Below are 22,640 nucleotides of genomic sequence, written 5' to 3' on the forward strand. Positions count from 1 at the left end.
TTTATATTTCCTTAATATAGTTTTCCAATTGTATTCTGTTAATAGTTTGACTGACTTTGAACATTTGAAATGAACGGTTGCTAAGGCAACTGAACTTGATTTGTAAGAAAAATTAACTCATACTGCAATGGGACGGCATTTCAATGGATACTTCCCATTTTTTAAACCTCTCTTTTTAAAAAAAAATATATTTCATTGATTTTAGGGAGGAAGGGAGAGGGAGAGGTAGAAGCATCATTTATGAGAGAGAATCATTGACTGGCAGCTTCCTGCACACTCCCTACCAGGGATTGAGTCTGCAATCCAGGCATGTGCCCTGACTGAGAATCAAACCTCGACCTCCTGGTTCATAGGTTGATGCTCATCCACTTGTCCGGGCTTAAGCCTCTCTTGAATTCACATTTATTAAATGAAATAAATATACCTTTGAGCCTGATCACACCAATACAAGGCAGAAATGGAATTTAGTAAAAGACAATGTTAAAGTTATATGTTTGCCAAACAAAAAAAGTAAAAGGACTTTACTTCAAAGCTGTTACTAAGAGAAAATGAATTTTATAGTTCTGCATGTGTCTCTTAATCTATAAGAAATAAGAATATTTTAAATATTCCAAGATATACTAGTAGCACATTGACCATAATCAAAGTCATTTACTGAAAAAAATTAATATTGAAATCTCTATGCAGGTTTGAGGGTATCAAAAACACATTATCCTATCTAATAAAAGAGTAATATGCAAGTTGACCATACATCCATTACACCCACAAGCCACACCCACCAGCCAATCAGGAGCAAGTATGCAAATTAACCCAACCAAGATAGCTGCGGCCATGGAGCGAGCAGGAGGCTTGGGTTTCCCAGGCAATGGAGGAAGCCAAGCTTCCTGTACACCCTGGCTGTCCCTGGACTCCACATAAGGCTACAAAGTTTCAATTATAGAAGATAAATAAATCCCAACAAAAATGGTAGCAGCCACAGAGCTGGAGAGAGCAGGAGGCTAGGGTTTCCCCCGGAGATGGAGGAAGCCAAGCTTCCTGGCCTGCCTTGGCCTCTGCTCAAGGCTACAAAGTTTCAATTATAGAAGATAAATAAATCCCAACAAAAATGACTGCGGCCACAGAGCTAGAGAGAGCAGGAGACTTGGGTTACCCCTGGTGATGGAGGAAGCCAAGCTTCCCACCTGCCCTGAGCTGTCCAGGCATCTGCTCAAGGCTACAAAGTTTCAATTATAGAAGATAAATAAATCCCAGATACCACGGCCTCCGCTTGGGTTGCCAGGGGGTGTGGCCATCCTGCAAACCACCACAGGCCCCTCGCCAGGCCACCCCACACCCCAAGGGAACCCCCAACCTGATCAGGGACACCCTTCAGGGCAAACCAGCTGGCCCCCACTTGTGCACCAGGCCTCTATCCTATCTAATAAAAGAGTAATATGCAAATTGACTGTCACTCCAACACACAAGATGTCTGCCCCCATGTGGACACAAGATGGCCACCACAAGATGGCCAGCAGGGTAGGGCAGTTGGGAGGGTCCAGGCCTGCAAGGGAGGGCAGTTGGGGGCAATCAAGCCTGCAGGGGAGGGAAGTTAGGGGTGACCAGGCCGGCAGAAGAGTGAAGTTGGGGGCGACCAGGCCTGCAGGGGAGGGCAGTTAGGGGTGACCAGGCCTGCAGGGGAGGGCAGTTAGGGGCAATCAGGCTGGCAGGGGAGCAGTTAGGCATCAATCAGGCTGGCAGGAGAGTGGTTAGGAGGTGATCAGGCTGGCAGGCAGAAGTGGTTAGAGGCAATCAGGAAGGCAGGCAGGCGAGCAGTTGGGAGGCAGCAGTCCTGGATCGGGCCTAAATGGGCATTTGGACATCCCTCGAGGGGTCCCAGATTGGAGAGGGTGTAGGCTGGACTGAGGGACACCACCCCCCCTGTGCACAAATTTTGTGCACCAGGCCTCTAGTTATTAAATAAAAAGTCTATAAAAAGTTGAGTAAAAATAAGGCAATATTCTTTGGAAAACTAATGTTTTGAATTTCATACTTATTGAATTCAAGTTTATTTTTATTAAATTTTATTTTTTATAATCTTTAATTAATTTTTATTATTTTCATTGCATTTGTTAAATGGGCTGGTATTTACATTAACAACGAGAGATGTGTTGCATCTATACAACAAGGTCAGTTTGCATTTCAAATTGTGGTCAGAGTCACAATTCTGAAGATAACTTACTTTTTTAAAATATGAAACTTTTGGTGATTTAGTAGTTTCAAAGTTAGGTTTTAAAAGTATTTCTCCTATCTCAGTCAAATAAATAACAGAAACTTGTTAACATTATGGATTGAAAATACATAGAATGAAACATAATTTGATGATGGTTTTATAATCTGCCAAGGATGCCATAGATGTAAATACAGACTATAAAATTTTCAACTTTTAAAGATTATTTTCACCTGATTATTGTTTGTAGCAATGTTGGGACAATTGAAGGAGTCTTGCATGGAATTAGATTTGTCAAACCACTGGTATCTGGAGCTATAAGATTGGAGATGGCTCTGTGTAATGCAGTGACAACTTAAGTTTCCTGCAGCCATATAGGGATATGAAAGTAAGCTTTAATTTCAGAGCGGTATGCACTCATGACCTTTTTGCTACACAACGAGCTCTGATTAATGCTTCCACTCAAGGTGCTGCAATAATTATTAACTCAACAAGAATCTTAGCTAAAATATAAACAATTAAATGAAGCTTTTAGTGCAGATTTTACAGGTTTAAAGAAGATTAACCCATTCATTATAAGAAATTAGTCACATCTCTCTGTTGTTGCTATTACTAAATGACTTATAGTACAAATTAATTTGTGGGATTTAATTACCATATTCTTATTAAAAATAAGTGTAGAAAACTCTACTAATCTGGCTTCTCATAAAAGTTCTTCTATTGGATTAATATGAGCTTCAAAATTTCAGGGTTGATTGGGAGGAATGATATCCCACAACCATTTTGGTAGCCACAGGCAACAATGAAATTATTCTACTACAATTATGATTAGAAACAAATAATATTTGATAATATATCTATGTAAAATAAATATTTTAATGAAGACTGACAAATCAAATGAACCAGTATCAAAAGTAACATACTTTATGATAATCTCTAGGTCACTATAGTTGTTAGGGAATTAAGATTACAAAAATGTTAATTAAACTCAAAGTAACCACTACACTGGAAGACCCAAGATAACTTAGGCATTCTGCAATTATCTTTGTTGAAACACAGACTTGGTGTTTTGCAAAGAAATCATTTGTTCTGCCTTAGTGAAGCTAATTATTCTCAGCATGCAGCCACTGTTTCAAATTGCAAAAGGCACATCAGCCTTTGCTGTATGTTGTAGGAATTAAAACCCAATCAAATGAGATAATGAAGTGCACACAGAGAATATAATACCAGTTTTGCAATGCAATAAAAGTGAAAGCCATTTAAGGAAATGTTTCAAAAATCGTAATTTAGAGAGGAAAAACAAGTTGTAAAGCAAATGCTTATGAGTTTATTTTAATTACTTATTGCTTAGAGGTAAGCATTGGGTTTATTTATTGTGTGGTTAAGACTCTTCTTGTTAAAGACTGAGGAATATGGTGGCTAACAGCCCAACATGAAGCAGCATAATGCGGGAACTTTTTTAATTTCATGGAAAACTAAGGAAATAGTATGTATTATGTCATAGATAAGCATATACATTGCAGGAGTTTCATGAGACTACATCAAGAAAATAGTTATTAAAAATAGACTAGCATTCTTGCTCCTTTGTACTTGTATGTTCTAAAATGATTAGTGCTTCTATTCATTAAAAATCACCATCTGTTCTAACATCAACAACACGTTGCCCATTTAAAAATCTCTACTTACTCTTTTTTGTGTGAAACCTATTTTTTTTCTAAGAATACATAAACCATCAGTAGCCCCCATATATGCACAAGGAGCTATTGAAATATGATGGATTCTGGGTCTGAGTTCCATTTTACTAAAGAGAAATCTCTTGTAATTGAAACCCATTGAGTTAAGATAATTTTTTAATTGTTTGCTTTGCTGTTAGTTTTCTTCACACAAGCCTTTGTCAGTGATGTTTCCTGCCCCCACCAACACTACCTTTTAAGTCACACGAGGTGAAATTAAGATGGATTATAGGTTTTGTCCCTTGCTCCTTAAGGGAGAAACCAGAGTAAGCTTCCCTTTCAGCTGCCAAGAAAGTGCGGTCATCTCAGCAGCCTGGAATGTGAAAGCAGCAGGATTCACACATCAGCAGTGACAACACAGAGAGCAGGAAGTTTCTGTTCATTACACACTGTGTGGGCTGCCTTTCTGGGGGAGTTTATTCTGCAAAGTAATCGATTGAGGATAATGCCCACTGTTAGTTATTTACATGCCAACAGAATACCCTAGGTATGAACACATTAATAGGTTTCTCTCTTGCTCCTGTGTTCTTTTCTTCATATTACATTTTACCTTTGCTTACATAATGCTGGTCATAATATTCTGTTGTCCTAGAGTCGAGGAACATGGCGGTTTGAATAGCACATACAGTTCCAAGCTCAGTGCCATGCATACAGGAAGGCTCAGTGAGTAATACATGATGTGTAAGTCACTGTATCTCCAGAGCTTGACACAGTGCTTGGCACATAGTAGGGACTCAATAAATGTTTCCCCATTAGTTGAATGAATGGGTGAATTTTCATCAAAGGTTTGATTGGGGAACATAGTAGAGATCACTTAAGAACTGTAATAAAATAATTGGGTACTATGAACTTTTCCATAACCACATCTGGGTATAATGGGAAGGGCTTACATCTAGATTTCTGGCTCGCATACGTTTGATAGTGTTGCTCTTAAGTCAGTGTGATAGTCCTATTTTTAATTTGATCTAAAAATGTAACAACTTCAGAATATGCAAACAGCTGTAAGATGGGGTTTCTATCACTTTTCATTTAGAGACACATGTGTTTATAAGGGCACCCTGTCCACACTTTGAACCTTTTTACATTGAGTTCTAACATCCCAGCTTAGCTGCTTATGTTCATCTTTTCAGTTGAGGAAAGTAAAATTGGATGGTGAGCTATTGTTTAGCCAAAACCTAGCAGCTCTCAACCCATTATTCAACTTAAAAAGGAAAAGAAAAACATTTTTAAATACCTTCTTTTTTCTTTTATTATCACCTCAGATCTACTCCAATAGTTTCTGAGCCACAGATTAGCAAATGAAAGAAAAGTTATTTTCTTTGTAAATTGCAAAAGGATGCAATTGTCATATGCCGAGAGAGGTTAGCATCTGTATCTCAAGGGAAAAACTTTTAGAAGTAGCAGATCTGCCAGTAGCAATTAATTAAAAAGCTTTTCGTACTATTTTCAGTTACAGACATGTACTAGCAGCTTGAGAAAATTGGTAGTGATGTCTGCTGTCACCACAGGGTAGTATAGTGGATGGAGCTAATTTACTGACGTTTGTTTTTTCCTCTCAAAGTGTCATATCTTCATCTTACACTGAACTTGATTTTTCATTGTCAGACAGTGAATTCTGCATCACTATAGATTTTTTTATTGCATTATAATGCATGATGTATGAGAGGTAAGCATATTTTACTCTACAAGAATGAGTGCTTTTGCATCTGTGAATGTCAAGATGTGTTGAACAGCTGGTCTCTTTTCACCACCTACTAAGCAGAAGTACAAAGAAAGGCCATTCTCTGAGCAAAGAAAGATTTATCAACTTAAAATAATCAGTAGCAGGACTGTCAACAATATTTGTCAATTTTTCTAAACCAAGTATAACTTTTATATAATAAATTTTTAGCTCAAGGACAAGCTTCAGTTTTTTAGTTCATTTATGGGTAATTATGTATGCCAAGCTTCATTCTTTCTTAGGAAAGTACTGTCCTTGAATTCATTGTGCATATCTGTCTTGAAACATTTGGGCACACTTATTTTTCTTTCTAATTACTAAATTAAAAAATAATTTAAAATTTTAGAAATATGAATTATTTATTTAAATTATTTCCTCCTTTTCACAAGTACTTGTCATGCATCTATCATGGACCTTGTACTATACATAAATTCAAGTTAGACAAGTATCTGTGTATTTTTTTCAGTGCACAATTTCTCTACAGAATCACTGATTTTCAGAAAGCTGTCTCTCATTTGGACAAAACAAAATGGATAGGGAAATCATGGTATCCTGTGACTTTCAAACTCATCACTAACTACATGGAAAAAGTTGTTAAACTTCTATGTATATTTAACTTAGCTACTTCTTGAAGCTCCTTTGCCATGTAGTTTGTTAAGGTCCAGCATATTCTAGGCTGAGTTCTAGCTATCAGCCTGCAAACTAGGAGAGGAGGTGGGGCAGGCCCAGCAAGGAAGAAGATGTGTCCACTTTATTTTATTTTATTTTATTTTTTTTAGAGAGAGAGTGGAAAGGAGGGTGAGAGACACAAAAAGAGAAACATCAATGTGAGAGAGACACATTGGTTGGTTGCCTCCTGCATGTGCCTCGACCACGGCCAGGGATTGAGCTTGCAACCGAGGTACGGTCCCTTTGACTGGAATCAAATCCAGGACCCTTCATTTCGCAGGCCAGCGCTCTATTCACTGAGCAAAACCCGCTACAGCATATGTGCCCATTCTTAATAGGGAGGGGTTTGCTGCCTCTGCAGCCTTCAGCCTTAGATAGAGAGTTCAGGGGAGTCTTAGGAGTCAGAGTGTGGGGCATCCACCCAGACAAACTTGTCCGAAAGCAGAACCCTGATCTCAGCATAACAAACCTGCCTGGTGGATCATTCAGTCATCGTTGCAGTTGTCAATCTTAAGTTTTCACTTTTCTCTTTAGCTTTTTTCACTCTGCTATTGCAAGGGGCAAGAATCTCTTTTTAAGGACTCCTGGGCTTCTCAATTGTCTGTTAAAGGCCTAAACCTTCTCATTATACATTTGTAGGACATCAACACAACTGGTGATTATACTAGTGAAATCTGTAACGCTTATATACTTTGTGCCTCTGTACTTTCCTTTATTTTCATTGTTGACACTATTGCAGATGACCCCATTTCATCACCTCTATCCCCTTCCACCTAATCCCCCCTTCCCGCTGGCCATCACCACATTGCTGCCGGTGTCCATGGCTTATGCATACATGTTCTTTGGCTAATCCCTGCTGCCAGGGTGTTTCCTACAGAAACAGTCTCCCAGGTCCCCACTGGTGACCTTTTTTAACACTCTGGTGTTACCTTGCACTGGGGACTACTAAAGTCTCAGTACCATATGTGATGGGATCCTCATTGAAAGGTTTAGAGTGAAGGATCATTCCTCAAACCTTAGAGGGATCTGAAAGTATTCTATGTTTTTACCCGATAGTCAGAACAAGGGGTCCAACTATTTGTAGCAGATTCTTATTGTTTCCAAACAGGTTGAGTTTTGATTACAATGGAGAAACCATGGAATTAAGTTTCTGTGAAACTCTCTGAAATTTAGGATCTACTCTCGCTTCACTACACAGACCTACAAACCAGCAAACTAATCAACCATCCAACTAACAAACAAAAGTCATTATAAAGTAAAATAAATGAAAAGGAATATAGAAGGTGACTTTCAGTCAGATTTGGGAGAGAAAGTAAAATCTATGGCTACTTATTACAAAGCTAAAAAGTTAAATGTTTTATCTTTTAATAATTTGGTGGGTGTGGCAAGAAGTGGGGAATAGAAAGAAGCCCAAAATAAATTTCGTCTACCCTAAATCTTGGTCAAGTATGACACCTAGAGGCCACACAAACAGAATTCCTTAAATAAGGCAAGATGCATTTATGTAGAGAAAAATATTTAAAATTTTTGTTTCAAAATGGACATTGTTCGACACTACCCTATATAACACTCTATCTATGAATAACTATATTTCTTCACTTAGTTATTGTTTTTATTCATAAAAACTGATGATATCAAAAGCTTTTTCCCTGTCAAGTAATTGAATTTTTGATGATTGATTTTAAATGTTGGTACCAATCATTGAAAGTCATTATCCATATGTCTTACAAGTTATGAAATATGTTTATATGTTCCTATTCCCTAATAAAAGAGAAAACACATGCATAGATATGTACCTACCCTCCCCCACTCTCTGGAGTTTGGAAGTGATAGAAAAATAATAAAGACAGATGAAAGGATACCACATGAGAGGTGATAGGTTCAGAATTGTCTCATTTCTAAGCATTAAAAAATATGCTTTGCATTTTTCATCCATTGGTTTGGAAAAGTTTTATAGCCCTGGCTCATTAATACGTGAACAGTTCTTCATGAAAAATGATGAACGATTTACTTCATGGCAGGCTGTACAGATGGTCAATTTAATCTGCATCCTTGAGACTTCTCATGACTAAATTTTGACATCATGTCATTAAGCATTTGTACGTTATTTATATCATACTCTAGAAAACAAAGAATGCGATGTCTTGCTCTCTTTTGCCGTCTATCAGTTTTATTGATAGGATTTACCCAGCTGGACACTACAGCTTTCACAAAGGAGCATGTATCTGAATATATATATCGCTTGTGTCTCCTCAGAGACCCATACATTTTTGTCCTCAAGTGCAATAATGACATTGTTATGGAACAGATATGTGGCAGTGGTGGAGACAGATGTTTATATGACTTAGTTTCTGTAACCTTGTCCAGAGATGTCTTTCCTGCTGACTGATAGTGTATTGCATGTTTGTGTGTGATCCTTAAGCCTTGTGTAAATTGGAATTAAACGAAGGAAACCAGTTGCTGGCTATTTTCAAACAGTATTGCAGAATATTCACTCTGGTTGTGTATTTTAAATGGCAGCAAATTTTGATTTAGAAGTGGCCCCTGGCTCTTAAGTAGAATGCTTGAAATTGTGGCTATCATGTTTAAACCTTTTCCCCAGTTGAGCAATTATTATACAACCATGGATAAGTATAAAGACTAGAATCTTAAATTTTCTTTTGACATTAAGCTATTAGGTATGGCTTCTGATGCCTTTTCCAATGGCTAAGTAATTACCCTGTATATTAAATTGTACTAACTAGACTCCTTAGTTCTCTGTCTTCTGTTCTTATTAATGAGTTTCTACTTGGCGAATTGATTTGGATTTCCCAAGAATGCTTAGCGTGGGATGATATTAACGGAGTACTTCTGGTATGAAATCCTCCCTGTGCCAGTTACTGGATTTTAGGATTTCGGGCCCTCGCTAGCTGAGAAATAAAAACAAACAGGATAGGAAAACACTGCCATTAGTGGCACTGCAGTTTTCCCAAAGAGGGCAGAGCCAAGCAGGTCCTATTTTCTTTGGTGTAGTAACTGTTTCTGGGTTGGTGTACTCCTTCAGGGAGCCATACGTTGGTTAAGATCAACCCATAATCTTTTGATTGTTGCCTGTTTCTCACCAGTGAAGAAACAGTAATCCACACTAGCTTATCTCTCCTAATCACAGACTCACATAGCTAGGGCTCTCTGAGCTTTTAATTCCCTCTTAGAGGCCTAACAGAGTGGAAAATAAACAAAGAAGGAATTTGCAACCTTCAACGTTGCTAATTTCCTCTGATGTCAGAATACTTAAACAGGCAGGGTCTGGAGATTATTTGATCAAACCTGCTCTTAATCTAATGCAGGCAGAAGGGCTGTGTCTGGAATGATCTGCAAAATGACAGGCGTCCCAAGAGAGCTTTATGGAAGGGTTCCTTTTTCAGAAACAGTAGCTTCCACAACGTGAACTCGTGGGTGGGCTCTGTGGATGGAGCACATTCATAAAAGTGGTTTTCCTGCTTTTTAAATTTTATTTTATTTGGCCAAGCATTGATGATGACCCGATGTGAATAGCTTTCTGTTTGCAGAGTTCTTAATGGGCTAAATGCCTTGCTATTATTTTAGCTTTACTAGGAAATGAGTTAATAAAAGGTCATAATTGGGGGGAGGGGGGGGAAGAAAGGAAGAGAAAGGGCCAAGTATTATCAGACTTCACACACGTTCCTCTGTTACTACTAGTTTAAGAAAGTGAAAACACCAAGAACAAAAGACCCAAACCCATGAGGTATTTCAGATTATATTTTTTTCTACACTAAGAGTTCAGGCAAATTAGTGCCAGGGAGTTTTAAGTAAAGAATTTACTGATTTGGAGCTATCCAAAAAAAAAAAAAGAAACTTAATCTTCCCTTTAATTTTACTCACAAGTGTAAAGGGCAGCCTATTTTGGACAAAAAGAAGTAGATAAAGGACTAGCACTTTTATTTACTCCATATCTGAAATACTATTTTTGATTACTTTTTGCAAAACTATATAAGTAGATAGCATTGTGTGAATACTTACTGCATACTAATTCTATTTTTTAAAAAAATCTATTAAAACACAATGTACTTTGATGTGTCAGAGGTGATCAATATTACTCATATTTTTATTGAGGACGGATTGTTAAAAAAAAACACATTTTAAAAAGTGGTTAAGCACCTTTCAGCAGCAAGTAAACACCCTCTGATGTTTTACTGTCCCCCCCCCCCCCCCCCCCCACACACACACACATACATCTGATCCTAAGTACTGCTCCCTCAAAAAGTGGTTCAGACGATACCGGTTACAATAAATGGCAAACAGGGATGCTTTGTGTAAATAGACCCTAAGAAGAACATACCACTCCATCTAGCATTTGACTCGTTGGGTGACGAGGAATTTCAACGCCTGCTATTTGTCACGATGGAGCCTGTCGGATGATGATTCTTTTTATTGGTGCAGCCTCCCAAACATATTTCATCACACCATGTGCACGGGAGTTCTTTGGGCGGGTGTGTTGCATCTGGTCGCCCCCCTCTCTGCTCCGCTGGCTTCCTTTCTCGCCCTCTGGCTCTCGCCCCCCACCCCCGCCTCCAGCCCCCTCTCCCTCGCCGGGCTCACGCTCTCCCCCCCACCCCCACCCCCTCCAGCTGGCGGCGGGCGCTGCGCAGCTCCCGGACCGGGAGGACCTGCTCCGTCCGCTGGGGCCCCCTGCAGACGGCTGCTGCCCGCTCCCTCGCCGCTAGGACTTGCCACTGTGCGCGGAATGGCAGCCGCAGCAGCATCCCCGCCAGCGGCGGCGGCGGCGGCGGCAGCCACGGCCACCACGGACGCTATTGTTCCCCGGTGTTAAAAAGAGCTTTCCCTCCTTGTCGTCGGGAACGAACAATAGCAGGGCAGAGCTCCGCTTTCTGCACTCCTTGGGAAGGCACTCGGAGGGCGCAGAAAAATTCCCCTGCCGTCCGTCCGCGCTCACGGGATCCGGACCCTGGAGCGGCTGCAGGCGGCATGGGGCTGCGAACAAGGCGCTCTGCGTCCCGGAGCCCGGGAGCCGCGGGCCGGGGCCGGGGCGTCCGGCAGCTGCTCCCGCCGCCGCTGCCGCTGCTGCTGCTGCTGCTGCTGTGCCTGGGCGCCTGCGGGGCTGCGGCGCCCGGCGAGGCGGACGCACCCACCCTCTATCTGTGGAAGACTGGTAAGTGGGACGGAGTTCCCCTTCTCCCCATCTCCACACCTGGCTCCACGGTACCGAACTGCCGGGCTTCAGAGGGGGGACCCCCGTGCTTGCCGCGGGTCCGGCTGTGCCGGGCTCCGAAGAGAAAAGTGTGATGCGTAGGAAGTGAATTGGGTCATGTCCGAGGCTATGGGGAAAGAGAAACCTAACAACTAAGAGGCATCAGTGAGCCACTGGAATGGGCTCCCTCTCGCAGCTCTGCAGTTAGTGAGGACAACCAGCGCTGCACTTTTCCAGATGAAGTGCAGTGTTTTTCACCTCTGGATTCTCATTCTGCTGCGAATTTCTTAAATTCTAGCAAAGAGCCAGCGCACAGTGTAGCCCCAGTCTCTGTTCTTGTCTTGTGGCAAACTATTTGCTCAGTGCCATGATGCAGACGCTTATAGAATCGAATTTGCTAAGTATAGCTTTGTGATTTGTGGGACACGTGGAAACGAGCCAAACCAGGGCAGTTCTGACAGCTGACCCGCAGACGTGGCTCCGGTGAGCCCACAGAGACCAGGTACGGCTCAGTTCTCCACCAGTGAACTGCGGGATTTTTAAAGTGCACAATTGTTAGGATGTTTAAGGTTTAAACTTTTTCTGTCTGGAAGATTCTTTTGCCTTGTTTTCAACCCACCAAAGCAGCAAGGAATGAATTGTCCCTCTGAACCTCCTGGCAAAGTGCTGACTAGAGGTCCTGGTAGGGCAGTGACGGGCAGGAAAACAATGGAGTGAGGGAAGACTCCCCCCTCTCCTGCTGCTCCTCCCTCCTCCAAAGGACACCGAGAATTCTCTAGCAGACTTGAAACTTGCGATGCTTTATCAGAGTGAAGTGAGAAACATTGTGCTTACTGCTTAAGGCCAGGGATCAGTGTTGGGCAATGCCTAAATATTAAGAGAAGGATGCAGTAGAGAGGAGGGGGTGTATGTATGTTTTCATCGTGGGATTGCAAACAAGTTACTTCAGTGGTCTGTAGCCCACTGCTACACAGATCAGGCTGCTCTACAATTACACCGAATTCTTAAAGAAGTTGCAGCTATCCAACAACTTAGTGAGATGGAACAGAAATGGATTTAAAGCTAATGTACATAATTTGCCTTACAATCTTGCATGAAACACACACACACACACACACACACACACACACACACGATTTTAGAAAAGCCATTTGGAGTAGTGTTAGCCATTCTCCTTAACGCTTGCAGTTTACAGATCAGTTGATGAGTGGATGTAGATAAAATCAGATTAATTAATTTTAATTTAAAGCAAATGCTTGAAGATCTCTAGTTTAGCTAAAGCCACTTTTCAAAAGCTCAGTCATAACAACAAGCAATAACCAAACTATAATTTCCATTAAATGGTATTATTTGGATGCTCGGTAAGACCTTGGACAAAATAGTACTTGGCTGGTTGAAATGTGTGCTATTAAAATAACAAGAGCCAAGTAGTTATTCAGATAGAGGAAGAGTCTAGGCAACATTTGCGTGCAGGAACTGAGGTGCCAATATATGTCCACATAAATGTCATGGTGGGAACCCAAGCCAATAAGCAGTTTAAAATAGTGGAAAGCTGTCAGGAGCAAGGATATGGAGACCTTGGTTCCAGCACCAGTTTCAGCTCTTGCTAGCTGTAGGAACGTTGGCAGTTTACTTTTGACCCTGGGTGTTTTCATCTGCATATAAATATGATGATACCTTCTTTGGCTATTCATAGTGTTATGAAGAGCAAATGAGTGTGTTATGAGAAGTAATCTGTAAACTCCAAAGATATGTTCATGTTCAGACATAAATAAGCTAGTATGAAGAGGATGATAATGACATCTTTTTAATGGTGATCCTTGGTTTGGTAGGAAAAAAAAAAAAGCTGAATTAAACTGAACAGCAAAATAATGACCTCTTTCTTATTTTTGAGAGGGGAAGGAGACATTACCATATCTATAAAGGAATTGAGAGTAGTTATCAGAGCAACTAGGGAATATTTAAAGGGGAGGGATACATTGTAAGTGAAAACACTGAGATGACAGAATCATGAGTGTTTCTCATTTGATGAAAATGAAGACCTAGAAAGGGAATTGGGGGAGAAAATGAGGTGAGACAGTCCAGGATATCTATTCCATTGGGGAAAGGTTGGTCTTGGTATAGCAGATTATAGGGGTCACATTCTTGGTGAGATCTTTGAAGTGATATAGTGAAAAGTACACAGGATGAGAAACTGGGACAGGAACTCTAATACTGTGTTTACCACAAACAAGCTATAGAACATTGGCAAAGTCATTTAATGCCAAAATCACTTGGTTCTTGGTTTCCTATTTTATAATATTCATTAATTAGAAACGATAATATCCAAGGGCCTTGTCAGCCTGAAAGTGCTTCAAATGTATGTACATGTATATATACCATAAACATGCATATATTCATATATACACATACATAGTATATTGACATGCATATATATATACATATATATATATATGAGCATAGTATGTGAAGTTTATGACACATATACTATATAATATATATTATATGAAAATTTAATGTAAATTGTATATTAAATGAAAGTTTTATTGTCAACCCACAACAAAGAATTATTGATGACTCACTGTGACTTTTATGAAGTCACTGTAGTAGTAGAAGCTGTCTAGGCTATTGTCATCCCTACCTTCAAGAAACTCACAATTGAATAACACTGTACATATACAACAATTACAACATGGCATACTATACTTATAATAAAACACTATGAGAGCAGAGAGGTTGTGTAGCTGATCAAGGGGGTTGTGGAGGCTTTCAAGGAAAAGCTGAAGTTGATCTGGATTTTGAAGGATGAGCTAGATTTTTTACTCAAGGAGGAGTAGAAGCCCATTCCAAGCAGAGTAAAGAGAAAATAAAAACAACAGTCAGGACAACATTCCTAGGTCTTGGAAGTACTATAGCTGAAGTCCAGGATGTTTGGTGGGAATGAATGGGTTTAATGCCAATGAGGTCAATTGGGGGCAGATTGTAAGAAAACTTTCAAATCATGGAAAATATATTAGAGCTTAACCTATAAGCAGGTGGAAGCCATTGGAATCTTGAGCAAAATATTGACTTACTCTTTGCCCAGAATGGAGAGAGAGAGAGAGAGAGAGAGAGAGAGAGAGAGAGAGAGAGAGAGAGACTAAAAAGGGTCAGTAAAAGAGCGACTGAGAGGCAAAGGGGAGCAAAACTAAGATCATAGAAGATAGAGTGAAGGGTGAATAGGGGAGGACTTGGAGGTCACATTGTAGAACTTCGAGCTGAGGTTTAGAGTACAGGGTCACAGTGTCTGCCAAGGAGAGGAGACACTAATGCTATCAAGATCTCCACCATGTCTGCACCCAGTTACTTGAGACAGAGAATATGAAAGAAGAAAGAGTAGGTTTCTTGGGGTTGGAGGAAAAGAATATCAATTTAATTCTAGATATACTAAACTTGAGGTAGCAATAATCTATTCAGGTGAATAGATTGGGAAACTTAATGCAAGGGTGGGTAGTTTAGGAGAAAGAGTAAGGCTGATGTGGAGGCTTGCAACTCCATACATATATGATATTTTAGGGTGTGGTTATTGTAGGGATCATTAAAAGAAGAAAAAGGTATTGAAAAGAGGGGCCAGGATATTTCATAGAGAATGTTGGGATTTAGAGGGCTGCTACTGGAGAAATACTAGTGAAAGAGCCCAAGAACGTGTGGTCAGAACAGGTCCAAGGAAAATGGCAGTGGGTACTGAATGGAAGAAGATGTTTTATGAAGGGGGTGGTGGCAAAAGGTCTGACAAAATTCTGAAAGGCTGGAAAGGGGTTAAGAAATATTTCAGAAAATATCAAGGAAACAGAGGAATTGGTAAGATAATTATCAGTGTTTTGGGAAAGGACATTTTAAGTAGAGTGGTAGAGACATAAACTTGATTGAATAAAGATAGTGGAAAAGTTATATTAATAAAGTCAAATAATGAAGTGGTATTTAATTCTCTCCGTTATACTGTTTTTGTTTTAACAGAGAAAACCCAAAAACATAAGCTATTAAAATATTTGCTAAAATAAAAAGTTAAATATTTCAACAGTATTTTATTTTTTCCATCGCCATTTATTCCATCTGTGCCCTCTTCCACCTTCACCTATTCCCCGCTCCCACTCTCCCAATCACCACATTGTTATCCATGTCCGTGAGTTCTCTCTTTTTTATCTTTTTTGCTCAATCCCTCCACCCTTCTCCCCCACCCCAAATCCCTGAGCTGTTAGCCTGCTCTCTATCTATGAGTCTGTCTCTGTTTTGCTTGGTAGTTCAGTTTGTTCATTAAATACCACATATGAGTGAAATCATATGGTTCTTGTCTTTCTATGACTGGCTTATTTCACTTAGCATCATGTTCTGTAGGTCCATCCATGCTATTGCAAAGAGTAAAATCTTCCTTTTTTACGGCAGAGTAGTATTCCATTGTGTACATGTACCACAGCTCTTTTGTCACAGTCATTTAAAAGGTAACTTTCAAATTGTCTTTATGAGAATAATTGAAAACATCAAACACTGAGGTAAAGTACTTATATGGGATGTGAATAATTAGTTTTTCTGATAAGCAACTTATTTCATTTTTAATATTCTAGAATATGGAATTGTTTCAATAATAATTATGGCTAATTCTATTCACCTGCATTTCCAAATCAAGAGTATCAGTGCATGGAACAAAATGTGATTGACTAAATAAGAGTCAGGCAGAAAATAGAGAATACATTCAACCTCTGTCAATTTTTGTCATAGAAATGTATTTTCAAAAAGGTCTTGAAGTGATTGAATTAACTGTTATAATAGTGAAATTACATTGAAATTCAATAAATAGGTACATGCTAGCTGTTGCTCAGAATTCAGGTGATGAGGGTATTTAAAGGTATGAGTTTCTCTCAAGGAAATAATTTCTCACATTAAATGCTTCTGAAGTAGGTTCAGCCAATACAAGATAATACTATTAATGACAATCACTGTCTTTACCTACTTGATTGTGCATAAAATAATTCCATGCTTCAGTGTAATGTAAAATAAGTGTTATCCTTTTTTTTTTCTTTCATATACTTGTACTAATATAAAATGTTCTGCAGTGTTTATGGAAAAATATCAGTCTTAATCTTACTATTCATTAAATAACAAAGGAGAAAGGGATGCCATTCAGGTCATAGTAACATGAGAGTGGCATTATCTTAATAAAAATGTTTTGCACTTCAATTGTGCTTACAGTTTGCCTTAATTTGGAATATGACACGGTTTGCTCATTAAATGAGGATAAGCATGGAGCAGAGTGGAAAGACTGTGGGTATCAATGTCAGTTAATCCAGAGCAACATGGGTAGAAATACACCCTTGCTACCTATAAAATTATTTCACCTCCTGGACTCTTTTCTTTCTATCTCCATTATGGGTAAATAATATGTATCCCATAGAGGTTTTCTGAGGATTAAATTTGGTAACATGTAATGTCCTAGTAGAATGCTTGAAACATACTAGGACTCTAGTAAATGGTAGTTTTATTTTTGCTGTTATTCTGTTATAGAAAGCAATGGCTACTTAATTTTATGACCTGGAGCAGGTCCAGTAATGTGCATTAGCTTTCTCTAAAGCATAAATTTTTGCACTAGAAACGACAGATTGATACAGTTAGAGTGCTAGGTACTGCAGCACATGATAAGGGAGACAGTATGGTGGGATGGAATGAACATGGGCTTCAGGATCAGACAAGCCTCTGTTTAAAACTTGCTTCTTCCTGATGGTCAAGTTACTAAAACTCTCTGACTTAGTTTCCTTACCTTGGAATGGTGCGGAAGTTCTGAAGTGAGAGGGCATTTGTGGTGATTTAATAGGTAGTAACTAGCAAGTATCTAGCACAATGCCTTAAATGTAGTAAACATTCTAAATGTTCATTCTCTTCGCATCCTTTATCTTTTTATCCCCTGAAAATGAAATGACACTTGTAGGAATTATACTGATCCAACACATTTATCTGTGTTCTCCAACTAAAGTACACCATGGAAAACAAAACAAATCTGGAAAGAAGTTATTTTATTATAGGCTTGTCTTTTTTTTTTTTTTCCTTTGGCACATATGTATACAGCATGGACTAAAGACCATAAAAGTATTTTAAGCAGAAAATTCAGGCTGAATTATTTTATTAGAGTTTTTTTTATACTTGGTTTTGTATTGTGTCTCAGGGGATTTCTCAAGAATCTGACATTTCACATTCTTGTAATTGACATAGTCACATATGCCTTCCAAGTTAAATTATTTTACAGTAGAATTGTTTGTAGTTTATGCATTATTTTGATTTATTTGTTAGGTGATTATTTAAATAAACTTAAAAATACTGCCTGGCTGGCTGGCTCAGTGGTTGAGCATAGACCTATGAACTAGGAGGTTGCTGTTTGATTCCGATCAGGGCACATGCCAGGGGTTTCAGGCTCCATCCCCAGTAAGGGGCGAGCAGGAGGCAGCAGATCAGTGATTCTCTCTCAGCATTGATGTTTCTATCTTTCTCTCCCTCTCTGAAGTTAATAGAAAATACATGTTTTAAGTATTACAGTTTGTGTCTTGTTTTCCTACCCTTCTTTCTTAGCATACATAACACAGTTAGTGCTCAAAATTCATTAATTATTTGGATCAGAAAGTCAAATATTCAGGTGGTTTTCTGAAGCTGTAATATCTCAATGGACTGTGGTAACTCAGATCACTCCTAATGTAAACTGCAGGTAGCTCTCTGGTTTGGAAAATGATGGAAGCCCCAGCCAGGACTGATATTAGGAGTGCTGTAGAGCAGCACACACCCTGACTTTTTCTAGGGATTGTTGCCCTATAGAAACTGGCTTGACGTTGGCGGGGTGAGATGCTGATATTCTGTATAGGGTACAGGGGAAGCGTGATGTGCTTTGGAACCTCTTAGGAGGCCATGAAGCCTTCATGGTGACATAGGTGGGAATGGTGACACTGTGCAGCGGGATCTCTGTGGGAAGGGGAGGGTGGAGGCCTCTCAGTCTAGCAGGTGCTTGGAACAGGCTCCCTTGGAATTAATATAAAGGCACTTCAGAGTGGTCCTTAACAAAGAAGCATTGAGGAAGAAGCATTGGGGAAAATATAGCTTTCCTATCACAAGGACATCACAGAGTGTAAGGTAGAGGTGTTAATGAGTCTTAAGGTAGAGAGTTTTTTCTAACTTTTTTTTCAGCAGAGTTTTACTCCTGATAATTTTAGAATGCATTAAAATGATGAATGATAAAGGAAGTTGCATTTAATCTCCAGGTACCCAAGCAGAAAGAAAAGTAATATTTAGAGGAAATGATATAACAATTAAACACATTGGAAAGGAGTGGGGGAAGCATAGTAGAAAGTATGTGAAATCATAATCTTTTTTTATCGCTCTTATTGTTCCCATATTATTAGATTAATGTTATATCATGAGGAAATAAATGAAATAAGGGCTAAAGCACAAATGTGCTCCTTTATATGGACAATAATTTTCAAATGACACATGTAAGAGTAATGTTCAGGGGGCTTTAGGCCCCAGGAGACATCATAGAGATGGGCCACATGGAATTTACTGAGCAACATCAGTAAATGTAGGAGAAGCTATATATGACTGCTAAAACCCGGGGGGAAAGTTAGACATTGTAAGAGCAACAAAACAAGGAGAGAAAAGATAAAACAGGCAAATCATCTTCATTCTTTAAAAATTATATTTGAAGTCCATGGTTTATGATAGGGTTCACTCTAATGTACATTTTATGGCTTGGACAAATATATAATGACATGTATCCACCATTAAGTATCATACAGAGTAGTTTCAGTGACCTAAAAAGCCTCTGTGCTTCACCTATTCATCCCTCCATCTCTCTCCCTCTCCCTAAATCCATGGTAACCACTTATCCTTTTTCTTTCTCCATACTTAAGCTTTTTCAAGAATGTCATGTAGTTGATATAATCCAGTTGAGCGTTTTCAGATGGGCTTCATTCACATAGTAACGTGCATTTAATTTTTCTTCATGCCTTTTATTGGCTTGATAGCTCATTTCTTGTAATCACTGAATCATATTTCATTGTATGGATGTAGCACAATTTATCCATTGACCTGTGGAAGGACATCTTGGTGCTTCCAAGTTTCAGAAATTATGAATAAAGCTGCTATGAACATCCATGTGCAGGTTTTCAACTCCATTGGGTCAATACCCAGGGGCATGCCACTGGATCATATGGGAAGAATATGCTTAGTTTAGTAAGGAACTACCAAACTGTCTTCCAAAGTGGAGGTATAATTTTGTGTTCTCACCAGCAACGAGTGAAAGTTTCTGTTGCTCCACATTCTCACCAGTGTTGTCAGTGTTTTGAATTTTAGTTATTTTAATAGGTGTGTGTTGTTGTTTCAATTTGCTATTCCCTAATGACATAAGATGTTGAGCATCATCTTTTCATCTGTTTAATTGTCATTCATGTATCTTCTCTGATGAGGGGGTCTGCATTCTTATTAAAATATGAAGAAGAGTAGCATGAGCAGGGGGAATTCATGTGATAGTTCAGAGTCTCAGTCCCCTGTGCTACACATGCTGTACTTCTTGCCCCGATGATATGAACTACACTACAAACAATTGTTTTATAAAGAGAAGGCACACATGGAAGTTAAGTAAAGAATAAATGGAGTTGGGCCTAACCTTGTCTAGTTTGTTTCATCTTTAGGGGAACACATTGGGATAGAGTTTGGGAGTGAGGAACAATCCCTTGAAAGGTAAGAAAATGGTCTGCTATATTAAAGGTTAAGTTGAGCTTGCAAACTTGTGAGATTTTCAAGTGTACAACACATGTGCTGTATTGCTAGCTGACTGTGGTTTGCTTTATAAATCATATAGTTGTATATGCACTCCTTCTTGCTCTTGCATGGAGGAAACAATAGGCTTGTATAAGGTTGAAGTACAATATCCTCCTGAACTTTTGGGAAGCCGTAGAAGTCCACTGTCCTTAGCCCCTGGTAAGCTGTCCTGGGAACTATCCTGCTACCTAGATTGCTCTCATGGAGCTTCCCATGGACACAAAGTGTTGAGCACACACAGAATGGTGGTGGTAGAACAGTGACTCAGAAGTAGTTTGTGTGTGTACATAGAGGTAGACATACAAGACAGTATTGAAGTAGCTATCCTAGAACTATAGAGAACGCTTGATGGAAAATTAATTTCCCCAAGCGAATGTATGAGGCACAGGCATTGACTACGTAATTGGAATAATTTAACTTATGATATATGGCCAATGCAGGGCTTTCAGATTGTGCACATATTCTGGATTAAATTTATCCCTTGGATTATAATGGCAGAAGCAATAACAGGACATTCTGCGTATCATAGATGGATTTTTTACAAGTAGTAGTAATATGTCTCCTAAAGAATGGCGTCAGAACGCAGATAGTGCCTATTTGGGTTGCACTATTTAAATATTATTTTTGTTTTTTCTACTAAAATCAGAGAGTGCAACTGTAAGTGGCAGAGGGGTCCATTGTATTCAGTCACTTCTCCTTGACAATGAAAGTAATTAGTTGTAAAGAATTGAACCCATAGCCCAAAATCAAAGAAGCACTGATTACCAAGTAGTTAAATAAATATGTACTTGTGCACATTTGTATGTGTGTAATAAATAAAATTAGATGTTCAAGAATAAGCTTTTGAGCCAGACAGACATGAGTATTGACCTAATTTTGTAATTTATTAAGAGTAAGGTCTGTAATTTCCCTGTGTCTCTTATTCCTCAACCATACCATAGGTACAGTATCAGTACCTACCTCTCCAGGTTATTCTACAGATGACTTGAGATAAACACAGAGGCCACTTAGATGGGGCCTGGCACGTGTCAGTGCTCAGTGTTATCTCTCACGTAGTGTGATCCTGGTGTGAGCTGTCAGTGCCTCCTCCCTGGGATAGAGTTTGTCTCCTGTATCTGTCTGCACTCTTTTCTTCTTTTTGATTCTTCTTTTTTGAAGCTGCATATGAATCTCAAACTTCTCTTCCTCTACCTGCTCTAAGAGTACAGTTGCACAGCCCTCAGCTTTGCTGTTATCAGAGTTATTCAAAGTATAGTTTTAAAACACAGAGACAGTCTGCCTTAGTGTTTTATTTTTACGTGTAATCATGCATATCTCTGCCATACAGGAAATGCTGGAGGTGTGACTTTTTAAGTGGGACCGTGCATTCCAAATTCCTTTCTGTGGAAACACTTAAGAATATTCTTGGCAAGACTTTTGTGGTCTGTGACCCTTTGAATGAAAGGGTATAGGAAGTCTACAATGATCCTCTCCCAAAGTACCCTTTCCCCTCCTTAAAGGACATTCCTCTTTCTCTCTCTCTCTCTCTCTCTTTCTCTCTCTCTCTCTCTCTCTCTCTCTCTCTCTCTCTCTCTCTCTCTCTCTCTCTCTCTCCTCTTTCTTTCTCTCTCTCTCCTCTGTGTGTATAAATATGTATATGTACCTACATGTATATTTATTATTATTTTTTAAATATATTTTTATTGATTTCAGAGAGGAAGAGAGAGAGAGATAGAAAAGCAATGATGAGAGAGAATCATTGATTGGCTGCCTCCTGCATGCCCCCTACTGGGATCGAGCTCACAACCTGGGCATGTGCCCTTGACCGGAATTGAACCCAGGACCTTTCAGTCCGCAGGCTGATGCTCTATCCACTGAGCCAAAATGGCTCGGGCTATAGTGGTGACTTTAAAAAATATGTGCAATTATGAATACTTTTCAGTAAAATCTTAATTACATAAGAATTTTTGGGAAAATTCTATTTTAGAAAACTTTGTGCCAACCGTATGTTCATCAGGAACCTGCTCATGTAAAAGATCTTATTGTACAAGCCCTTGCATGACCTCCCACTAACATAGATTTTATTTTAAGATCCTTTTATGTCTAACCATCTTCCTGTGTTTGTCATTCTGGTGCCTGAGCAATGTCTTCAAACTGCAGTGTTGGCACAAATGTCCAAGAAGTAACTTTTTTCTAAGAGCATCTGCCTGCTGCATATCAATGACCATCATTTATATGAACTATTACTTATAAACATTTTACATTGATAATGATATCCTTAAGGCAGGACTG

At 39.2% G+C, this 22,640-nt stretch overlaps 1 protein-coding gene across 1 annotated transcript in view; it reads left to right on the top strand.

Annotated features, from left to right (window-relative positions):
• Positions 1 to 11,314: 11,314 nt before the first annotated feature.
• The window catches only part of THSD7A (thrombospondin type 1 domain containing 7A), a 303,860-nt gene continuing 292,534 nt past the window's right edge, over positions 11,315 to 22,640 (top strand). The window contains exon 1 of the mRNA XM_054726384.1: positions 11,315 to 11,498. Within this exon, the coding sequence (XP_054582359.1) occupies positions 11,315 to 11,498 (184 nt within the window). The remainder of the gene's footprint in view (positions 11,499 to 22,640) is intronic.

This window comes from Eptesicus fuscus, chromosome 14, assembly GCF_027574615.1.
Source record: "Eptesicus fuscus isolate TK198812 chromosome 14, DD_ASM_mEF_20220401, whole genome shotgun sequence".
Classification (NCBI taxonomy): Eukaryota; Metazoa; Chordata; class Mammalia; order Chiroptera; family Vespertilionidae; genus Eptesicus; species Eptesicus fuscus.